General features: G+C 46.7%; 1 protein-coding gene across 5 annotated transcripts; it reads right to left on the bottom strand.

Moving 5' to 3' along the window:
• Positions 1-2,489: 2,489 nt before the first annotated feature.
• Positions 2,490-17,546, bottom strand: NECAP2 (NECAP endocytosis associated 2). Of its 5 annotated transcripts, XR_010024236.1 has the most exons (9): positions 17,447-17,546; positions 14,895-14,995; positions 12,379-12,483; positions 12,211-12,292; positions 11,230-11,338; positions 8,758-8,938; positions 4,574-4,658; positions 2,900-3,686; positions 2,490-2,675 (listed from the first exon to the last, which is right to left on the bottom strand). XR_010024236.1 is itself a non-coding variant. In XM_063105612.1 (8 exons), exons 1-8 carry the CDS (start codon positions 17,536-17,538, stop codon positions 3,638-3,640), a joined length of 804 nt encoding a protein of 267 aa, XP_062961682.1. In that variant the 5' UTR covers positions 17,539-17,546; the 3' UTR covers positions 2,490-3,637. The 5 variants fall into 5 exon arrangements, 4 of the variants coding, with proteins under 4 accessions (XP_062961682.1, XP_062961683.1, XP_062961686.1 ...); XM_063105612.1 differs by having other exon boundaries at positions 2,490-3,686; XM_063105613.1 differs by having other exon boundaries at positions 2,490-3,686; positions 17,494-17,542.
• Between the last annotated feature and the right edge of the window lie 666 nt (positions 17,547-18,212).

Below are 18,212 nucleotides of genomic sequence, written 5' to 3'. Positions count from 1 at the left end.
CTTTCCACCATGTGAGTTTACAGTGAGAAGCCAGCCTCACCAGACACTGAATCTGCCGGCGCCCTGATCTTGGACCTCCCAGCCTCTAGAACTGTGGGAAATGAATTTCTGTTTATAAACCACTGAATCTATGCTATTCTGTTAGAGCACCCCAAGTGGACTAAGACAAGTGCCTACCTCCTAGGGCTGTCGTGATGATAAAATGAGTTCTATACATTAAGTGCACAGAACAGTGCCTAGCAGAGAGCAAGCTTTACATAAGCAATAGCTCCTATCATTGGAAAGGGCCCAAAGGAGCGTGTTCAGTGACCTCCAAGGCCATGTAGCCATTAAATCTGTCCAGTTTTTCTTCTCCACAGATTCCCACCTCAAATACCGTTTGCTCACCTCTTGTATTAGTTATCTATTGCTGCGTAACAATATTACCACAAACTTAGCAGCTTACAACAACACATTTACCATCTCAGTTTCTGTGGGTCAGGAGTCCAGGCACAGCTTAGCCAGGTCCTCTGCAAGGCTGTGATCAAGGTGCTGGACAGGCCTGGGGCTCATCTGAAGGCTTAACTGGGAAGGATCAGCTTCCAAACTCACGTGCTTGTTGGCAGCATTCGGTTTCTTGCAGACTGCTGGACTAAGAGCTTCTGTTTCTCATTGGCTGTCAGGCGGAGGCCACCCTCAGTTCTTTGCCACCCACCCTCTTCCTAGGGCAGCTCACACAACATGACAGCTTGCTTCTTCAAAGCCAGGAACAGAGAATTTCTCAGCAAGACATGTTGCAATTTTATGTAACATAAACATGGAAGTGACATCCTGTCACCTTTGTGGTATTCTGTTGAAGTCACAGGTCAGGCCCACACTCAAGGTGGAAGGGACTACACAAGGCTGTGACCACCAGGAGGTGGAGACTGTGGTGGCCACCTTAGGGAGTCTATCTGCCACACCTCCCAGTGTACAGAAAGCAGCTGAGGTCTCACATACCCCCAAACCCAACACTCATCTCCTACTATCCATTTTAGCCAACCCCCACCCACACCCCCAACAACTTGTAAGATCCAGTCAGGGGTATAATTGAAGTGATGCCTGGTTTGGCACTGGGAGGTTTTCCAGGGGACTCTGATCCTACAATGATACATTTTTTTCAGCTGGGATTCCAGTTGGAGATGTAGAGCACCAAACTGTCCCTTGCTCCCACACACCTCAAGGTGCTTTCCAGGTTAGATCCTTGATGGTTGTTTCCACATCTGTGGCCTTCTTCTCAACCATGATTAATGGTTGTGGGTGTATTACTCGACTCTAGAGAAAGGTAATTAAGGTTGAACCGCACGATAGGCACCTGCTAGTGCTTTATATGCCTCATCTGAGTGACGCTTGGGTTAAGGAAGGAGTCTGTGGTCACAAACCTAACCAAGGAATAGCCTAGATCCAAAGCCCAGGTCTGTCTCCAGAATCCAAGTGCTGACATTTGATGGCATATATTCCATTTAAGGGTTTCTCCTAAGTCTAAGCTTTCTTATTTCCAGCCTCTAAGCACTTCGAAGTAACTGATCCAGATAGGAAGTAATGTGATGTAAAATAAGACACGAAAAAGCTACTTATTCCTGAAGATCCTTTGATGCATTCTCCTTACCCTTATTCCATGTGCAAGAGGATGCTCAAATTTCATTCCCTTTCTCCTCTTATACTGTTTATTAGCTAGAGTGTTTATTTCCATAACCAACAATAAAAACTGCATCTTTCTTACAGAATTCTCAAGCTAAGACATGCCGTGGCCTTTTCTTTTTTTTTTTTTTGGCATCTGGCCAGTACAGGGATCTGAACCCTGGACCTTGGGGTTATAACACCATGCTCTAACCAACTGCGCTAACCGGCCAGGCTGCTGTGGCCTCTTCTACTTTATTTCTGACTCTGTGCATCTGCACACCCTTACTACTCAGGGAGATGCTTCCACCGGTAGGTCTCAGTGGGAGGCAGAAAGCAAGGGCCAGGCTATCCAGCACTGCCTCTTCCACCTGAGGTTGCATGAAAGAACTAAGCCCCAGAAAAAGTGATTCAAGCAACCATTTTCACATTGTTCCAAGGACTATACTCTTCTAGAAACAAACAGAGTACTTCAAAAAGTTCACAGAAGGGCTGGCCGGTTAGCAAGGTTTGATCCCTGTAGTGGCCAGCCATCAAAAAAAAAAGTTCATGGAAAGATTCGTATCATCTTTTAATTCTATTTTTCCACAAGCTTTTTGAAGTACCCTTTGTAGGAGAGGAGTTACCGATTGCCTGAGGGTAACAGGGTCAAATTTCACTTTGGTCAGTCTGTCACCCTGGCCCCGGACTTTAAATCTGGACACATGATCAGTAGCGAGAGAGGTGGCTGTGAGTCTAGCTGTGGTATCCTGGAGTTTAGCAGCCATGCTGACAAAAACACGTTCATCTTCGACATACGTTGATAGAAGTAAAAATATTTATTTTTTTAATATTAAAAATCTGGTCCCACGAAAAGGCCAACACTTTCCTCAGTTCATGGTCTTGACCCTTCAAAGAAGAACTCATTCAACTGAGAAGTAAGGTAAGTCAATATAAGGAATTTCAGAGGTAGCTCAGATAAAATGATTTCTTATGAACCTGTAACCCAGGCAACCTAGACTTCATGTTCACTGAGCTTCTTCTGTCATTCACAGTCCCTAAAGGAGAAAAGACAGTAAGAGGCTGTTTGCAGATAAGTCACTTCAGAAACCATCCAAGAGAAAATCCAAGCCCACCAGAAGCTGTGCTATGAACCTGTGGGCGCAGAGAGCCACCAGTGGACAGGAAGCTGACCCCCCACCTCCATGACAACAGTTTCCACCTTCCTGCCCTAACTGGTCCATCTGGCTTCCAGTGCTGGCCTCAGCCCTGCATTGCTTACCTGGCCTGGAGACACAGAAACCAGGCAACTGGATAGAGATGACCACTGCTACCTGAAGCTCAGGGCAGCTGGCTGACAATGAGGAATGCCTTCAGAAGGCCCTGCTGCGGCACACTGCAGGAGCTGTCCCTTTTACAAAGGCAATGAATTAGTGCAGATTAGCACACTAGCAAAGCAAAATATTAACATTTTTAAAAAGTTCCTTAATCCTTCCAATTTCCCTCCTGATTGTCTGTTCAAGTTGAAATCAGGAAGGAATCCCTCCTCTGGATAGCACCTTGACTGAAGTGATACAGCCAGTGGGAGTGCAGAAAGCTCCCCCGGCCAAACAGTGATCACTTGACACCTGTAACCCCTGAGGAGGGCTAATCTGAACCCAGGCAGCAAACTCAACCCATTCTTTTGCTTTGGGGGCTTGTGTTTAATATGGGTCACTGTGACGGGAGAAGTCAAGTCTCAGAGTCTCTTTCATGCCAAGAGGACAGACAGGGATAAGGATCCTGGAGCTCTTCTTCTCTTGTGTTATGGCTACATAGTCAAATCTCAAGAAAACAGTGCAACATGGTGCCAGTTCACTGCCTAATATGCCCAATCTATCAAAAGAGTCAGGCAAGGAGGGGAGGAAGGAGTCATGCTCCCAACAGAGGCCAGCCAGGGAGTGCTTCATCCTCCTTCTTTTGGCCCAGGTGAGGCGGCTCTTTCCCAGAAGTCGTATGAGGAAAAAGAGTTGTGCTCTGGTCAGAATTGGACCCAGCCGGTGCCTGGCTGAGTCTGGCTGGAAGCTGACCTGTAAAGAGAAGATAGGGAGGGGTGGGGGAATTCAGATGTTTGAAAATACAAAGCAGATAAAAGCTGGCTTCTCTCTGGGTAGAGAGAGCTCTAAGAAGTCAGGCCCTAAGTGTTCTAGAGCAATGGTTAGCAAACTATGGCCCAGGAACCAAATCTGGCCCTCTGTGTGTGTTTTTGTTTTTAATAGTTAATGTAAACTTCACTTATAAAAGACTCAAATTATTTGTATCATACATCTCTGTATGGTTTTGTAAATAAAGTTTTATTGGTACATGGCCATGCCCACTTGTTTTCATATTACCTATGACTGCTTTTGTGCTACAACAGAACTGAGTAGCTGAAACAGAGACCATATGGCCCAAATAGCCTAAACTATTTGCTATCTTGTTCTTTACAAAATGTGTGCTGACCCATCCTAGAACATGTCCGTATAAATAATGATGCAGTGGGAATTTAGCATCTTTTCATCCAGACCCTAAGTGAAGACTTCATAGAGTCAGAGAAGGCCAGACACCTGTCTCGGAGGTCCCATGAGGACAGGCCAAGGCTAGAACCTCTCAGCCCAGTGTTCTAGAGTAGCTGGGGACAGGGGAGAGAAGGAAGTATTGGGGATAGGCCAAAGCACATGGTGAGGTGGTTTAAAGGACCACACAGATTTGCAAAAGGTAGCCCCAGACTACCTAGCAGTGGAGAACAGCAAAAAGACTTCACAGAGAAAAATGTGCCACCCAGAGCAGACACTCTGGGGCTCTGTCCTCTGGCTGGCCTGAAAACATCCAAATCAGAGCTGTTGTTCCCAGCACCAGAAGGAAGGAATATGGAATGTTCCCAGGTTTTTAGAGCAATAGCCTTGGCCCCAGTCGGACCACAGAATGTGGCACTCACCCTGTGGATGTGGTAAAGTCGCCCCAGACATCAGCAGTCGCAGCAGTGGCAGGCTTGGGCTGTGGCCAGGATACATTGGCTCCTCCTATTCATGTCCCCAAGTCCAACAGGCAGGGAGAGAAGAAAAGGAGACAGGGGAGTCAGAAGCTTCTCTCTTTGGTTGTCTCAGTGACCAAAACATGAGACTCAGTGAGCAACCTCATGATTCCGGGTGGCTGAGACACACAGACATGCTTTTGGGCAACAGAACACCAGTGAGTTGCCACATTCCCACCATCTTCTCATGAGTCCTTGAGGGCTCCTGGAGCAAAAACACAGAGCCACATACAAGGAGGAGGGAGAGGCACCAGTGAGGGTAAGTCACATGTCATCTACCACTCATACCCAAAAGTGACTTTGTTTTCAACTGTTTATGGTGAAAGCTGTCTAAAATTTACTACATCCTGCCCCAGGTTCTTGAATGCCCATCAAAATTGCAAGATCATCTTCATATAAAGCCTGAAGTCCAGTGACTAGATCAACCAGCTGAGAACATTATGTGCCAGACATGTGCCAAGCCCTGGGGTTAGGGGACAGAGAGAGCCTTCCAGAAGAAGTAATATAAAAGCTGACCCTTGTGCATATCTCTTCACCAAGGTGGGTGGCATGATGGGGCTGCAGTGCCTGCTTTTCTGGCACCTCCCCAGTGCTGCCAACTGTCCCTTTGTAAGGCCCTGTGCCTGCCGCCCTTACCTTCCCACTTATTTGCTATTTCTAATCTGCTCTGGGCCAGGACACTAAATAAAGCTAGGGTACTCAATGGTTTACAGTTGATCAAGTGCTTAATGCACATTATCTCATGTGAACTTCACCACAGCCCCTAGGGGAAGACGGGTCAGAACTAGCCCTGTGAATTTGTGCAGGTCACTTAAGTTTCAGTTTTCTTGTCTCTAGAATGTGGACAATAACAATGACTACTTCATAGGACTGGTGTAAAGATTAAATGAGTTAATATATATGAAATGCTTAGAACAGGCCCAGCATATAGTAGTGATAACAATGACAATATTAATAAATATGAATAAATGAGAGCTAACATTCAGTGAGTGCTCTATTAACGTTTTAGACAGTATCCTAAGTGTTAACACCTAAGTGTTATAAATGGATTAGCTCATTTGATCCGCACAAAAAATTGACATTGTAGGTATTGTTACCACCCCCAACATACAGCTGAGAAAACTAAAGATCATGTAGCTGGTAAGCTAGAATTTGAACCTGGCCAGTCTGGTTCTGGAGCATACAAGCATAGTAAGTGCTTAATAAATGTTAGCTATTTGTGACCTGACACATTTTGTTTGTAGACATGCTGATTACCTGTCTAGTACATTAAAACATAAGCCCTTGAGGCATAAAAACAGACACACTGATCAATGGAATAGAATAGAGAATCCAGAAATCAACCCACACACTTACTGCCATCTGATTTTTGACAAAGGCACCAAGCCTATTCACTGGGGAAGGGACTGCCTCTTCAGCAAATGGTGCTGGGATAACTGGATATCCATATGCAGGAGAATGAAACTAGATCCATACCTCTCACCGTATACTAAAATCAACTCAAAATGGATTAAGGATTTAAATATACACCCTGAAACAATAAAACTTCTTAAAGAAAACATAGGAGAAACACTCCAGGAAATAGGACTGGACACAGACTTCATGAATATGACCCCAAAAGCACGGGCAACCAAAGGAAAAATAAACAAATGGGATTATATCAAACTAAAAAGCTTCTGCACAGCAAAAGAAACAATTAACAGAGTTAAAAGACAACCAACAGAGTGGGAGAAAATATTTGCAAAATATACATCTGACAAAGGATTAATATCCAGAATATATAAGGAACTCAAACAACTTTACAAGAAGAAAACAAGCAACCCAATTAAAAAATGGGCAAAAGAGCTAAGTAGGCATTTCTCTAAGGAAGATATACAAATGGCCAACAGACATATGAAAAAATGCTCAACATCACTCAGCATCCGGGAAATGCAAATCAAAACCACACTGAGATACCATCTAACCCCAGTTAGGATGGCTAAAATCCAAAAGACTCTGAACGATAAATGCTGGCGAGGTTGCGGAGAAAAAGGAACTCTCACACATTGTTGGTGGGACTGCAAAATGGTGCAGCCTCTATGGAAAATGGTATGGAGGTTCCTCAAACAATTGCAGATAGATCTACCATACGACCCAGCTATCCCACTGTTGGGAATATACCCAGAGGAATGGAAATCATCAAGTCGAAGGTATACCTGTTCCCCAATGTTCATCGCAGCACTCTTTACAATAGCCAAGAGTTGGAACCAGCCCAAATGTCCATCATCAGATGAGTGGATACGGAAAACGTGGTACATCTACACAATGGAATACTACTCAGCTATAAAAACGAATGAAATACTGCCATTTGCAACAACATGGATGGACCTCGAGAGAATTATATTAAGTGAAACAAGTCAGGCACAGAAAGAGAAATACCACATGTTCTCACTTATTGGTGGGAGCTAAAAATTGATATATAAATTCACACACACACACATACACACAAAACCGGGGAGGGGGAAGAAGATATAACAACCACAATTACTTGAAGTTGATACGACAAGCAAACAGAAAGGACATTGTTGGGGGGGAGGGGGGAGGGAGAAGGGAGGGAGGCTTTGGTGATGGGGAGCAATAATCAGCCAAAATGTATATCGACAAAATAAAATTTATAAATAAATAAATAAATAAATAAAAGTGTTAATGAAATCATCTAATCCCCCAAAAGATTAACGATTGTTATCTCTAGTAAACTGGATTTCACCTGTAAAAAAAAAAAAAAAAAAAATAAGCCCTTGAGAGCAGGGACTTTATGTCATACTTGCAGTATCCCCAGTGCCTAAAACCTGACCTAGCACATGGCAGGCTCTCCATATCACCTGCTAAAAATGTGTCAGCAACCAAGGGAATGCCGAAGGCACTGGCTCTCAGACCCTAGTGAGCATGCAAATAAGAATGTAAACAAGGGCTGGCTGGTTAGCTCAGCTGCCAAAAAAAAAAAAGGACGTAATTAAGAATGCAGATTCCTGCTCCATCCCTGGATATGCCAAAGCAAGTGGTCTTATGGCCCCACTCTGAGAAATAATGCTAAAAAGATCATTCCTGGTGCCAGGGCAGGGACTCCCTGACTGTTACTCCTGCCACTCTCCTGGTTGGGGTATTCTCCACAGGGCTGAGGTCTGAAGTTCAACCTCCCGATAGGAAAGCCAATGTCAGGGACTCTCAAGAATCAGGAAAGCAGGCCCTTAAGAGCCATGTGGGGAAAGCATGCTGGTGACAATCCCCCAGCTTGGGGAAGGCCGAGAGCATCAAGCTGGGCTAGCAGGCAGGGTAGGGAGGCAGAGGGAAAGGGCTGGCATCCCAGCACTCAAAGGCTGGCAACTAGGCACTAACTTCTGGAATCCTGCAGTCCAAAGGGCTCATCAGCACAGCCTGCTGGGGAAGCTGTCTCCCAGCTTTCCAGCACCCAACAGCATCACTGAAGAGCTGACTCCAGACTAAATTTCCAATTTTATTTCCCACGGCTCACCTTGGCATACCTCATGCTGCGTCCATCTCCCTAAATACACCACAGGTCTGAAAGTCTGAGCCTTACACTCTTCTCTCTGCATGGAATGCCAACCACCCCTACACCAATCTCCTTCCTTCAAGGTCCAGCCCGATGTCACCTCTTCCATGAAGCTTCCCCAGATCTTGCTGGCTAGTAGTAAGTCTGGGCCCCATACATTGGTCTTTGTGACTGTGACTCCTCTCTCCCACTAGATGTGAGCAGAGACCTTGTGTCTCCATCACCCACTCACTCAATACCCACTGAGCAGTCACTGAGAAACAGGAACCTACACGCTGATGATTTCAAAAATGAGCCGCAGCCCTTGCCTATCTGGGGAGGGCACATACCATAAAGGGGTAAGTAGGTGTTAGGAGAACAGAAGAACACCTTACCCAGTGTGTGCAGGATCAGCTTTGTGGTGCCCACCTTCCAGTTTGACCCATACACATACTAAATGACAAATCAGTGCATGAAGGAGGGAAAGCCATGGGGTCCAGCTGCCAGACGGAAGAGGAGCCCACAGGTACAGATTCAACAGTCACCCTTGAGCACTGACCTGAACCAGGAGCAACTGCTGGCTGGATGAGGGACCCTCCCACAGACAACTGCTCCCCAGGGGGAGGGATCAGGGTGGAGGTTTTGCCCCCTGGGGGAGGAGGAGGAAGTAGGCTCAGCCCTCCTGTGCTGGCAGGCCTGGCTCGGGGAGTCCCGGCTGCTCCTTCCTTCTTCTTCATGTTCTAAAGAGAGGAGAGGAATGCAAATCAGTCAATTCTGCTGGAGTCCAACTGTCAGCAGAAAGTCCCATGAGGAGGGCCAAGGTGACCCCCAGACCCCAAAATCTGCATAACTAAAAGATGATCTTATCTAACACCTTCATTGTTATGAGCTATATTCACTGTATCACTATTCTGAATATATCACAAATATGGTTAATTTTAATTAAAACCCAGCATCCACCTTCTTTAATTATCAGGGAAATGCAAATCAAAACTACAATGATATACCATTACACACCCACCAGAATGGCTAAAAGATAGATGATCAAGAACTGACAAGGAGATGGAACAACTAGAACATTCATGCGCTGCTGGTGGAAGTGTAAATTGGTAAAACTACTTTGAAAAATTGTTTGAATGAATCTAAAGCTCAACATAGGAACTTATGACCCTGCAATTCCACTCCTAGATATAGATCCAACAGAAATGCATATCTATGTGTACCAAAAGACATGAAGGTGAACGTTTGCAGCAGCACTATTTGTAATAGCCCCAAATTGGAAACTGCCTACGTGTCCATCATCGGTGATAAATAAATTAGGTACATTCTCACAGTGGTATATGCCACAACAATGAGAATGAACAGACTACATGCAACAATAGGGAAGACTCACAAATATCAAGCTGAGTAAAAGAAGTCAAAAACAAAAGAGTACAAAGTGGACGATTCAATTCATGAAAGTCAAGAGCAAACAAAATCTAGGGTATCTGAAGTCAGGTGGATATGTAGTTCTTGGAAGAGGTCAGGAGAGGGTTTCCAGAATGCTGACAATCGTCAGCTTTTTGATCTCGGTGCAAGTTTATATGAGGATATAACTTTTAATTCTATTTTTCCATGAACTTTTTGAAGTATTATAAAATGCTTATAAGTTCAGTTTTTAAAAATCACTGAGTTCCACATTTATGATTTGTGCACTTTTCTGTATGCACATCATAGTTCAATAAAATGTTAAACAACAACAACAAAAAACAACTGAGCACCAAGCATGAGCCAGAAACCAGTATGAGTTACACCAACAAAGGCGACACGGTTCCCTACTTGTAAGGAAAGCAGCAGCTTAATCAAATGGTTAAGACCAGCCCCGAGGTCAAAAGACTTCAAAGACCCCATGAGTCCAGCTGTGCCACTTATTTCCAGCTCTACGACTTTGGGAAAGTTCCTTAACCTCTCTAAGCCTTGATTTCCTTGCCTTACCGAGGAAAGGGGAAGGATGTTTAATTCATATGAGAAATGCCTAGAAACACTACCTGGCCCACAGCTGATGCTCATTAAATGTTAGTTTCTTCCAAGCAAGAGAAAGAATCATATCCCAATCAGTTCACTGGATTGGACTTGTATTTTCTCTTAATGGCCACTTGGCCAACTTCAAGGGTCCCAAATCATCACCAGCACGAAGCAGAAAAGAGGAGAAAGATGGTAAGTTAAGAGAAAAAGCATTATTTTAGAGTTAACGTTTCTTCAAAACACAAATCCATTTGGTCCTTGGTTCCCCCAAATCACAACTCCAACTCCAACTTCCCACTTGACCCCTGCAGCCAGCTCAAGGCCAGGTGTTGGCAACCCAGCCCACCCCAACCTGTTCTCATTCAATAGGAGCTAACAGGGTGAAAGCCAGAAGCAGAGCAACTCAGAATGAAGACACAGGGAGCCAGGACACCACCACCAGCAGAAACTGCCTGTGATTCCCAGGCCCACCTCTGCACCTACCTGCCCAGAACTCTCCCAAATCTTCCTTACTCAAGGCACAGCTTGGGATGAGCACAACATCCTGACCCACTCTAACAACCAGGTCAAAAACACTAGCTCTGGTGGCAAGTGACTGATGCTCCTTCTCAACTCAGAGGCTTGGCACATGGTATTCCCTCTGCTTGAACTACCCTTTAATCCCTCTTCCCTTGCTTACAGGTAACTTTTTCCAGGAAGTCTTCCTTGGTTCCCCCAACTATTGGCTGCATGCCCTTCCTCCAGGACCCCACAGCACCCAGGGCATCCCTAGGTGATCCCAGCACCTCTCCTGCCATGTTACATCACATCTTTACTTGCCTGTCTCACTCAACTCTGAGCTCCATGAGAGCAGAGGCCTGTTGTCCACCCCTGGTGTAGTACCTGGCATGAGAAAGCTGTTCAATAAACATTTGCTGAACTGATAGAACTGAACTTTGAGAAGTGACAAGCTCTGGGCTGGGCCAGGCTTGGTGGCCATGAGGGTCACATGACCACGGCCAACACAGCCAGAGAGGGTGGGACTCACTGCAATGTTGATCTTGATGGTCTGGCCCTCCTTGAAGCCTAGATCCAATTTGGGGCCTTGGTCTGGATTCTGGGCTTGTCTTGCAAATTCACACTGCTGTTTCACCCACCTGGGGAGAGAACAGGAAGGAAAAGGTGAGAGAGGAAGAGAACGCACTCACACACTTCACTATCACCTGCGGAGGCTTGTACTGAGGCAGGGTGGTAGAAAGAGTGCGGGCTTAGTAAGGCCTGAATTCAAACCCTGGCTCTGACATGTAACTAGCTGCATGCATAGCAGTTTCATCATCAGCACAATGGGCTGACAATGCTGTACATCTTCAAAATGGCTATGAAAGTCCAATAACATCACTTATGTAAAGGGTCCACCCACTGGTTTCTAGGAAATGTGAGAGCCCAGGCCTTTCCTCCCTAGCATTTGGTGTGAGAATTAAGGCATGCTCCCTACACAACGCCAAACACTCATAAGGTAGATGAGGAGACAAGACAGATGCTCAGAAGTAGAGGGCAACACAAAGATCCCCTACTACCCTCCATACAACACTACCCAGCAACCACCCAAGACACGGGCATCAGGTCAGGGAAAAGCCAGAGGTGCCCACGTGAGTGTCTGGGCACTGTCCACACCATCCAAGCACCACTTATTACATCAAGGAAGAGCAGGCCCAGAAAGGCCAAAGAGACTGACATGGACTCTGGCTGCTTAGGGGACTGGTAAGGGAAGAGATGGGACACTTCAAAGTCTGTGCCAGCTGACTGGAATGATAGAGAAGGACCTCAGGAAAAGGAGAAAATGTCACAGCAGAGATGAGGCCTGGCAGAGAGGAGAGAGGTGGCCTGCCCTGAAGGAGAACTGAGTTTTCCTGAGGCTCTGCCGGCAGACAAGTCACACACAGCCATTTGGGTATCCTAACCTGAGAAATCGCTCTGTACAGGTAAAGAAGGGAGGAGGCATGAGCACGAGTCTCCCAGAACCACTCACTTGAAATGGTCCTGCAATGCAACGTTGAAGTCAAAGGCATCGCCTCGGTCCCCGAAGCCAATTCCAATAAACGCCCGTCGCCCTGGGGGACAATACATGATCAACTCCACTTTCCAGAGGTAGAGAGAACCTTTCTCAAGAGGAGGAAGCCCCAAGACCTGCTCATACCGTTTCCATCTTCGATGCGGATAACAAAGTATCTGCTGGAATCCGTCACGCTCTCCACAGCTGTGCCAGGAAACTGATCCACGGGTGCTTGAGCAAAGAGCTCCCCTGAAAAGACAAGCTGGAGTGAGCCTTAAGCCCCCTCACAGCCTGATGTTTTTATCAGACCACTGGGGCCTTTTTCTTGTAAGGCATCTCCAGCCGGCTGAGGCAGATGGGCAGACCTTACTCTGCAATTCAAATCAAGTCCATTCTTGCTGAAGGGAAGACACAGGAATATAACTTTATTATTTTTTTTTTTTTAAAGATGACCGGTAAGGGGATCTTAACCCTTGACTTGGTGTTGTCAGCACCATGCTCACCCAGTGAGCTAACCGGCCATCCCTATAGGGGATCTGAACCCACAGCCTTGGAGTGAGCCATGGGCAGGCCCCAAGAATATAACTTTAAAAAGATTTAAGTCAGGAGCTGGCTGGTTAGATCAGATGGTTAGAGCACGGTGTTCTAACACCAAAGTCAAGGGTTTAGATCCCTGTACCGCCCAGGCACCAAAAAAAAAAAAAAAAAAAAAGAAAAAGAAAATTAAAACTGTGGGCTGGATTTGACCTGTACACCACTTTGGACTTAAACTTTTTTTGGCGGGGGCAGCTGGCCAGTATGGGGATCCAAACTCCTGACCTTGGTGTTATAACACCATGCTTTAACCAACTGAGCTAACAGGCCAGCCCAATTTATTTATTTAATTGCCAAATGTTTCAAAATCAGAGTACATGTAAAATAACCCAGATTTTTGGCTTCTCTTAAAATTAAAATCTGTACAAATGCTGGGCCTCCATTCCCACGTGAGAACAATGAGCTGGAACTGTGACCCACCTGTCCACATGCTCCACCCACTTACATTACCCGCCTGAGCCCTGATCTGGTTGTATCACACCTTCAGAAAATGCCCAGTGCCTGAAATGGGACTCTAAGAGGGGCCAATGGGCCCTATGGCAAGAAGGTAGGTTTTTTTCACTCACAGAAGACTCCAAAGCAGGCTGATTTAATTCAATCTCAGAGACAGGGCAAAAGAGTGACTGGTTTTAAAAGGAGCCCCTATGAAATGCATCCCCTTATCAACTATGGGTCTCCATAGTCACAGGGCAACACATAACTTCTGTAAGCATTTATGGCTGGCAGCATTTTCACACATGCTGATCTCTGCTGGTGCTTTCAATATTCAACTGAATATTCTGTACTGAGTCCTGAGGTTTAGGCTCACGTGACCTGCTCATTACCTCATGAGAGAGATGAACATGACCCTCTGGGCATGACACTGAGCTAAAAGCATCTTGGGGTGGGCCCTGCAGGTGAGACTCAGCCCTAGACAATGGCCGTTACATTAGGCAATCACATTAAAGTCATAGTTCCCAAGTTTCCCAGAGAACAAGAGGTGTTGCCATTCCCTCGTGACACCACCTGGGATGCCACAGAAATTCCCATGGTCAGAATTCTCTGCCCTAGTCACAGCAGCTGCCTCTTCAAACTCCTCTACAGCCAAATACTCATCTTGTCAATCCATGTTCCAGAATAAATCAATGCTCTGGGTCATCTTGCAGTTCACAAAGCAATTGGATAAATATCTGCTCACTTCCTATTTCCAACAACCTTGTGAAAGCAGAAACTAAAGTGATTCCCATTTCAACAAAAAGGAGGTCAAGGCTCCAGTGGTCATGTGGCTCGCCCAAGGTCCAACAGCTCAGACAGAAGTTGCACAGTTCCGAGAAGAGGCAGCCAGTTCTGCCTCTAAATCTTTGCACTTTGTTCTGCTCCACAAAGGAAAATCTCTACATATTAGAAAAAGTAAATGACCGAATGCTGTGGCCCATGACCAAGCAGGCACTGTGCCCAATCCCCACTCAGGGTCTCAGGCTGGGGCAATTCCAGGAGTGTTGCCCTCCACAGCTCACCCAAGGCCCTGGTGGCCCAAGACTTCCAGAGAAGTTTCCCCAAAGGTGATATCTGCCAGCTGACCCCAACACAGCCCAGCTTGGCTTGTCCTCTCACCACAGAAAGTGCTGAGCAGGACAGTTTCCAGCTCCTTCAGTTATTGGGCGTGGTCAGCTCTGGGGAGTTACCATTTAGTTGCTAAACAGAATTCCTGAGTAAGAACCAGAGCTCAGTGGCAGAGGGGCTGTACATGTTCACCCAGTCTGTGTTCAAGGCAAGTTCCAGGGCTTCCAACTTCCTTCTTAGGACCAACCTGCAGGTCTCTTCTTGGCTTCCAAAATTAGTATTTTCCTAAGGACCCCCAAAAGGAACAAGCACTTGACAAGAAATACTCCTTTTCATACCTGGTGACAGTGATTTCCACAAATAATGTGGGGGAATACAGGTAGCTTAAAGGTACACTTGAGTCTCTGACTTCCAGGACAGGTTCCCATGACCCCCGGGGTGGCCTGGCAGGGCCCGTGCTGTCTCCCTCCTCATAAAGTGGGAGGTGTGGCACCTCAGCCCAATGTGGCCTCCCTTGCCTTTACCTGAGGTCCTGTCCTCCAGCTTGATGTAAGCCACCTGCCCTTTTGCAGTGATTCGCAGCCGGCCACTCCATGATGGCTGGTCCAGCTGCCACTCCGCGGCCCTAAGGGGACAAAAACCACTGAGACTTTGCCAGAGGCTACTGCTCCATTACTCCAGTGATGGGAAGGAGAATGGGAAGGGCTGCTTGTTGTAAACCAGTGGTTGGCAAACTTTTTCTGTAAAGGGACAGACAGGAAACACTTTTGGCTTTGAAGGCCACACTGCCTCTGTTCCAGCTAGGCAACTCTGCTGTTATAGTGCAAAAGCAGTCATTCAGACAGTGCACGCCTATGTTGGTGTTTTAAGTATTTAACCAAATGTTTTCTACTGAGCGTGGTGATTGTATTTCAATAAAACTGTACAGACACTCAAATCTGAAATTCATATAATTTTCACATTATAAAATAGTCTTTAAAATTTAGGGGCTTGCCAGTTAGCTCAGTTGGTTAGAGCACATTACTGGTAACACCAAGTCAAAGGTTCAGATCCCCATACTGGCCAGATGCCAATAAATAAATAAATAAAAATCTCCCCAACTATTAAAAATGTAAAAACCATTTATTAGCTTTTTGGCCATACAAAAACACAATGAGCTGTAGCATTCTAGACTACAGAGACCTTCGCAGTGGGACTTCCTTCCAGTTTCCTTTCAATAGAGGAAGCAGCTATAAGGCCTGTTGTTTCTGCTGTAGACATTGTTAGGCTGTGTTGGTCAGAGCGAACATTTGGGACCTCTAAGACCATCTTGGAGGAAAAGTACAGGGGCTGGCCGATTAGCTCAACTGGTTAGAGCATGGTCTTATGACACCACGGTGAAGGACTCAGATCCCCTTACCAGCTGGTCACACAAAAAGAAAGTACAAAGGAGAGCAATCAGCAGACAGAGAAAAAGAGAGCAACAGTAGGTATGAGAAAAGTAAAAGAGTGTTTAGGAAATATATTCTCAAAGGTATCCTATGCAGAAAGAAACCCAGAAAACCATGAGACTACAACCAAGGCCTCTTTTGGCTCTTTTAAAGCAATAACTTCAAATTTTAGTTCTAAGAAGCAGCTCAGTAAAATACCCAAAAAGAAATATCTGTGGGTATTTCCAAGAGGCTTTTCTTGGCAATTCCTATGCATATGCCAGCTGTCAAGAAACCTGGATGAAGGTTGTTTTGAGCGCCATGCATACGCAGACTCTCACTTCACAAGTCAGCACTCAGTTTCAGTTCCTCTTAACAGGCCTCAGATGCAGGCTAAGCAGAGCTCTGAGATTAATGTGCAAGGGTTGGCACTTTCCTCTATACCAAACCAGCCAGCCCTGACACATGGTAAACTCATGCTCTGCGGGGGCAACGAAAAACCAAACCCATCCTAGTGAAGACCCAACAGGGGATGGGGGTAGATGACCATCCCTGGTTTGGTGGTCCATCTGCAGTCTCATGATAGCTAGCAAATGTTTTTCTGTTATTATTGCTGGTTTCACACTATTTTAAAATTGTGTCATGGATGCCATAAATGTTCAATAAAATATCTGTTCACTAGAAAATCAGCTATGAGCCCGTGTTAATGCTATTGGAAAATAACAACAGGACAGATATGCGAACACTTCATTATTCCTGTGGTGCACGCCAATCCTGTATTTCCACGTAATGTGGACAAACACTGCCTTCAATAGCCATCCCTCCCCCCAAACAGCAGCACCCCCACCACTTCAGTGGCACAAAGTAGCCATAGGCCAGATTGTCTGTGTCAGATATTACCTTTTTTTCTTTTAATACTTTCGTATTGTCTTGACAGATGATGCATATGCCGAGAAATAAAATAGTACAAAAGGGTGTACAGTGAAAGGAAGTCTCCTTCCAGCTCCAGTTTCCCTCCCCTAGGAGGAAAACCCAGTTTCCTGTTCCCTTCCAGACATACTCTACATATTTACAAGCATATGTTTGTTTACTCGGGTCAGGTGAACATTATGCCAGAGAAGGGCGATGGGTTCCTCCCAATTGCTACAAGGTGTGATCAAGGGTGAAATTCGTGAAAAGGAAGCTGGGCGGGGAGAGGTCCCTGAGATGCGGCCATGAGCTTAAAGCTCCCCGGAATGGGTCCTTTTAGTCGGTTCTGGGCTCCCTGCCCTCCTCTCGGGGATTTCCGACCGTGATAGGCCCCTTCCGCCTTAAGGCTTTTCGAGAAGCCCTTCAAGGCCACCGGTTAGCGCTGAAAGATGAAAGTCTGGGACCTCCCCGCCCCCGACCAAGTTTAGGGGGGCCGGCAGCCTACCGGGGTCCCCAAGAGCTAGATACGGCTGGAACGCCTCCCCTGCCGCCAGGAGTCCGATGTGTCTCACTGAAGACGGTCGCAACTTTGGGCCCCCTCCCGGCTCTGACCTCGAACTGGAAGAGGCCTCAGCGTTCCCTTCCCCTCGCCCCTAAACTGGCCAAGGCGGTCCTCGGCTCCCGCAGCGGGTGTGTCGTCGGGGAGGCGGGAAAGGGGTTCAGTCAGGGGCTAGCCTGGCCCGGCGGCAGGGGGTCACCTGTAGCCACGGTTGGTGGCCCGCGGCGGGATACGGTAGACGTGTACCTCCGGCTTGACACAGAGGACCGACTCATATCCACCCTCTTCCATCTCGACGGCTGGAGCCCACCGGACTTCCGGCTGCTTCCCCCACCGTGGGGCCGGAAGCGCCTCGACTCTATGACCAGCTCCGGCTAGAGCGGCAGCTCGCGGGCCTCAGCACCTTCGCGCTCGCGCGCCCTCTTCTGAAAGCCCTGGATCAAGACACGCGGCGGAAGGACCCCAGGCGCTAGCTTGACCGGGGTCCTCTGGCGACATCCCCCTTCCCACCAGGCACCCTCGGTCGCAAAGAAAGCTTCAGTACAGGCCGCACGGTAATCTGGGGTCTGGTTGTGGGTCACCACCACGGCCTCATCTCAATGCTCGGGGCCAGTTGGCTGAGATGCAAGGCTGTAGCCCACCCTCCAGCACCTCTCTTCTCCTCAGCCTGCAAGTCCTTCCTTCTCCAGACTCTGGGAGGCTCAGCTGAGGCTTCTCCTCCTAGAGAAATCCGAACCTGACCCCCAAGCTAAATGGAATGCTCCTACCGACCACCTTTCATGCTGCTGCTCATCGTAACTCACGTATGGGCCCAGGGCCCCGTGTGGTCTAGCTCAACAAGGAGTTGTATTCAACGAAGTAAAGTTTACTACATAAGTCATCTAAAAAGAACTCCCGTCTTAACTTGGATTTCCCAAAGAATGTTCTAGGGGATATAATGTCTAACCATCGTCAAATTCTCAAAA

Source organism: Cynocephalus volans, chromosome 8 (assembly GCF_027409185.1).
Source record: "Cynocephalus volans isolate mCynVol1 chromosome 8, mCynVol1.pri, whole genome shotgun sequence".
NCBI classification, from domain to species: domain Eukaryota; kingdom Metazoa; phylum Chordata; class Mammalia; order Dermoptera; family Cynocephalidae; genus Cynocephalus; species Cynocephalus volans.
The sequence above is the reverse complement of the archived record's forward strand: the minus strand, read 5'-3'. Positions and strand labels throughout refer to the sequence as shown.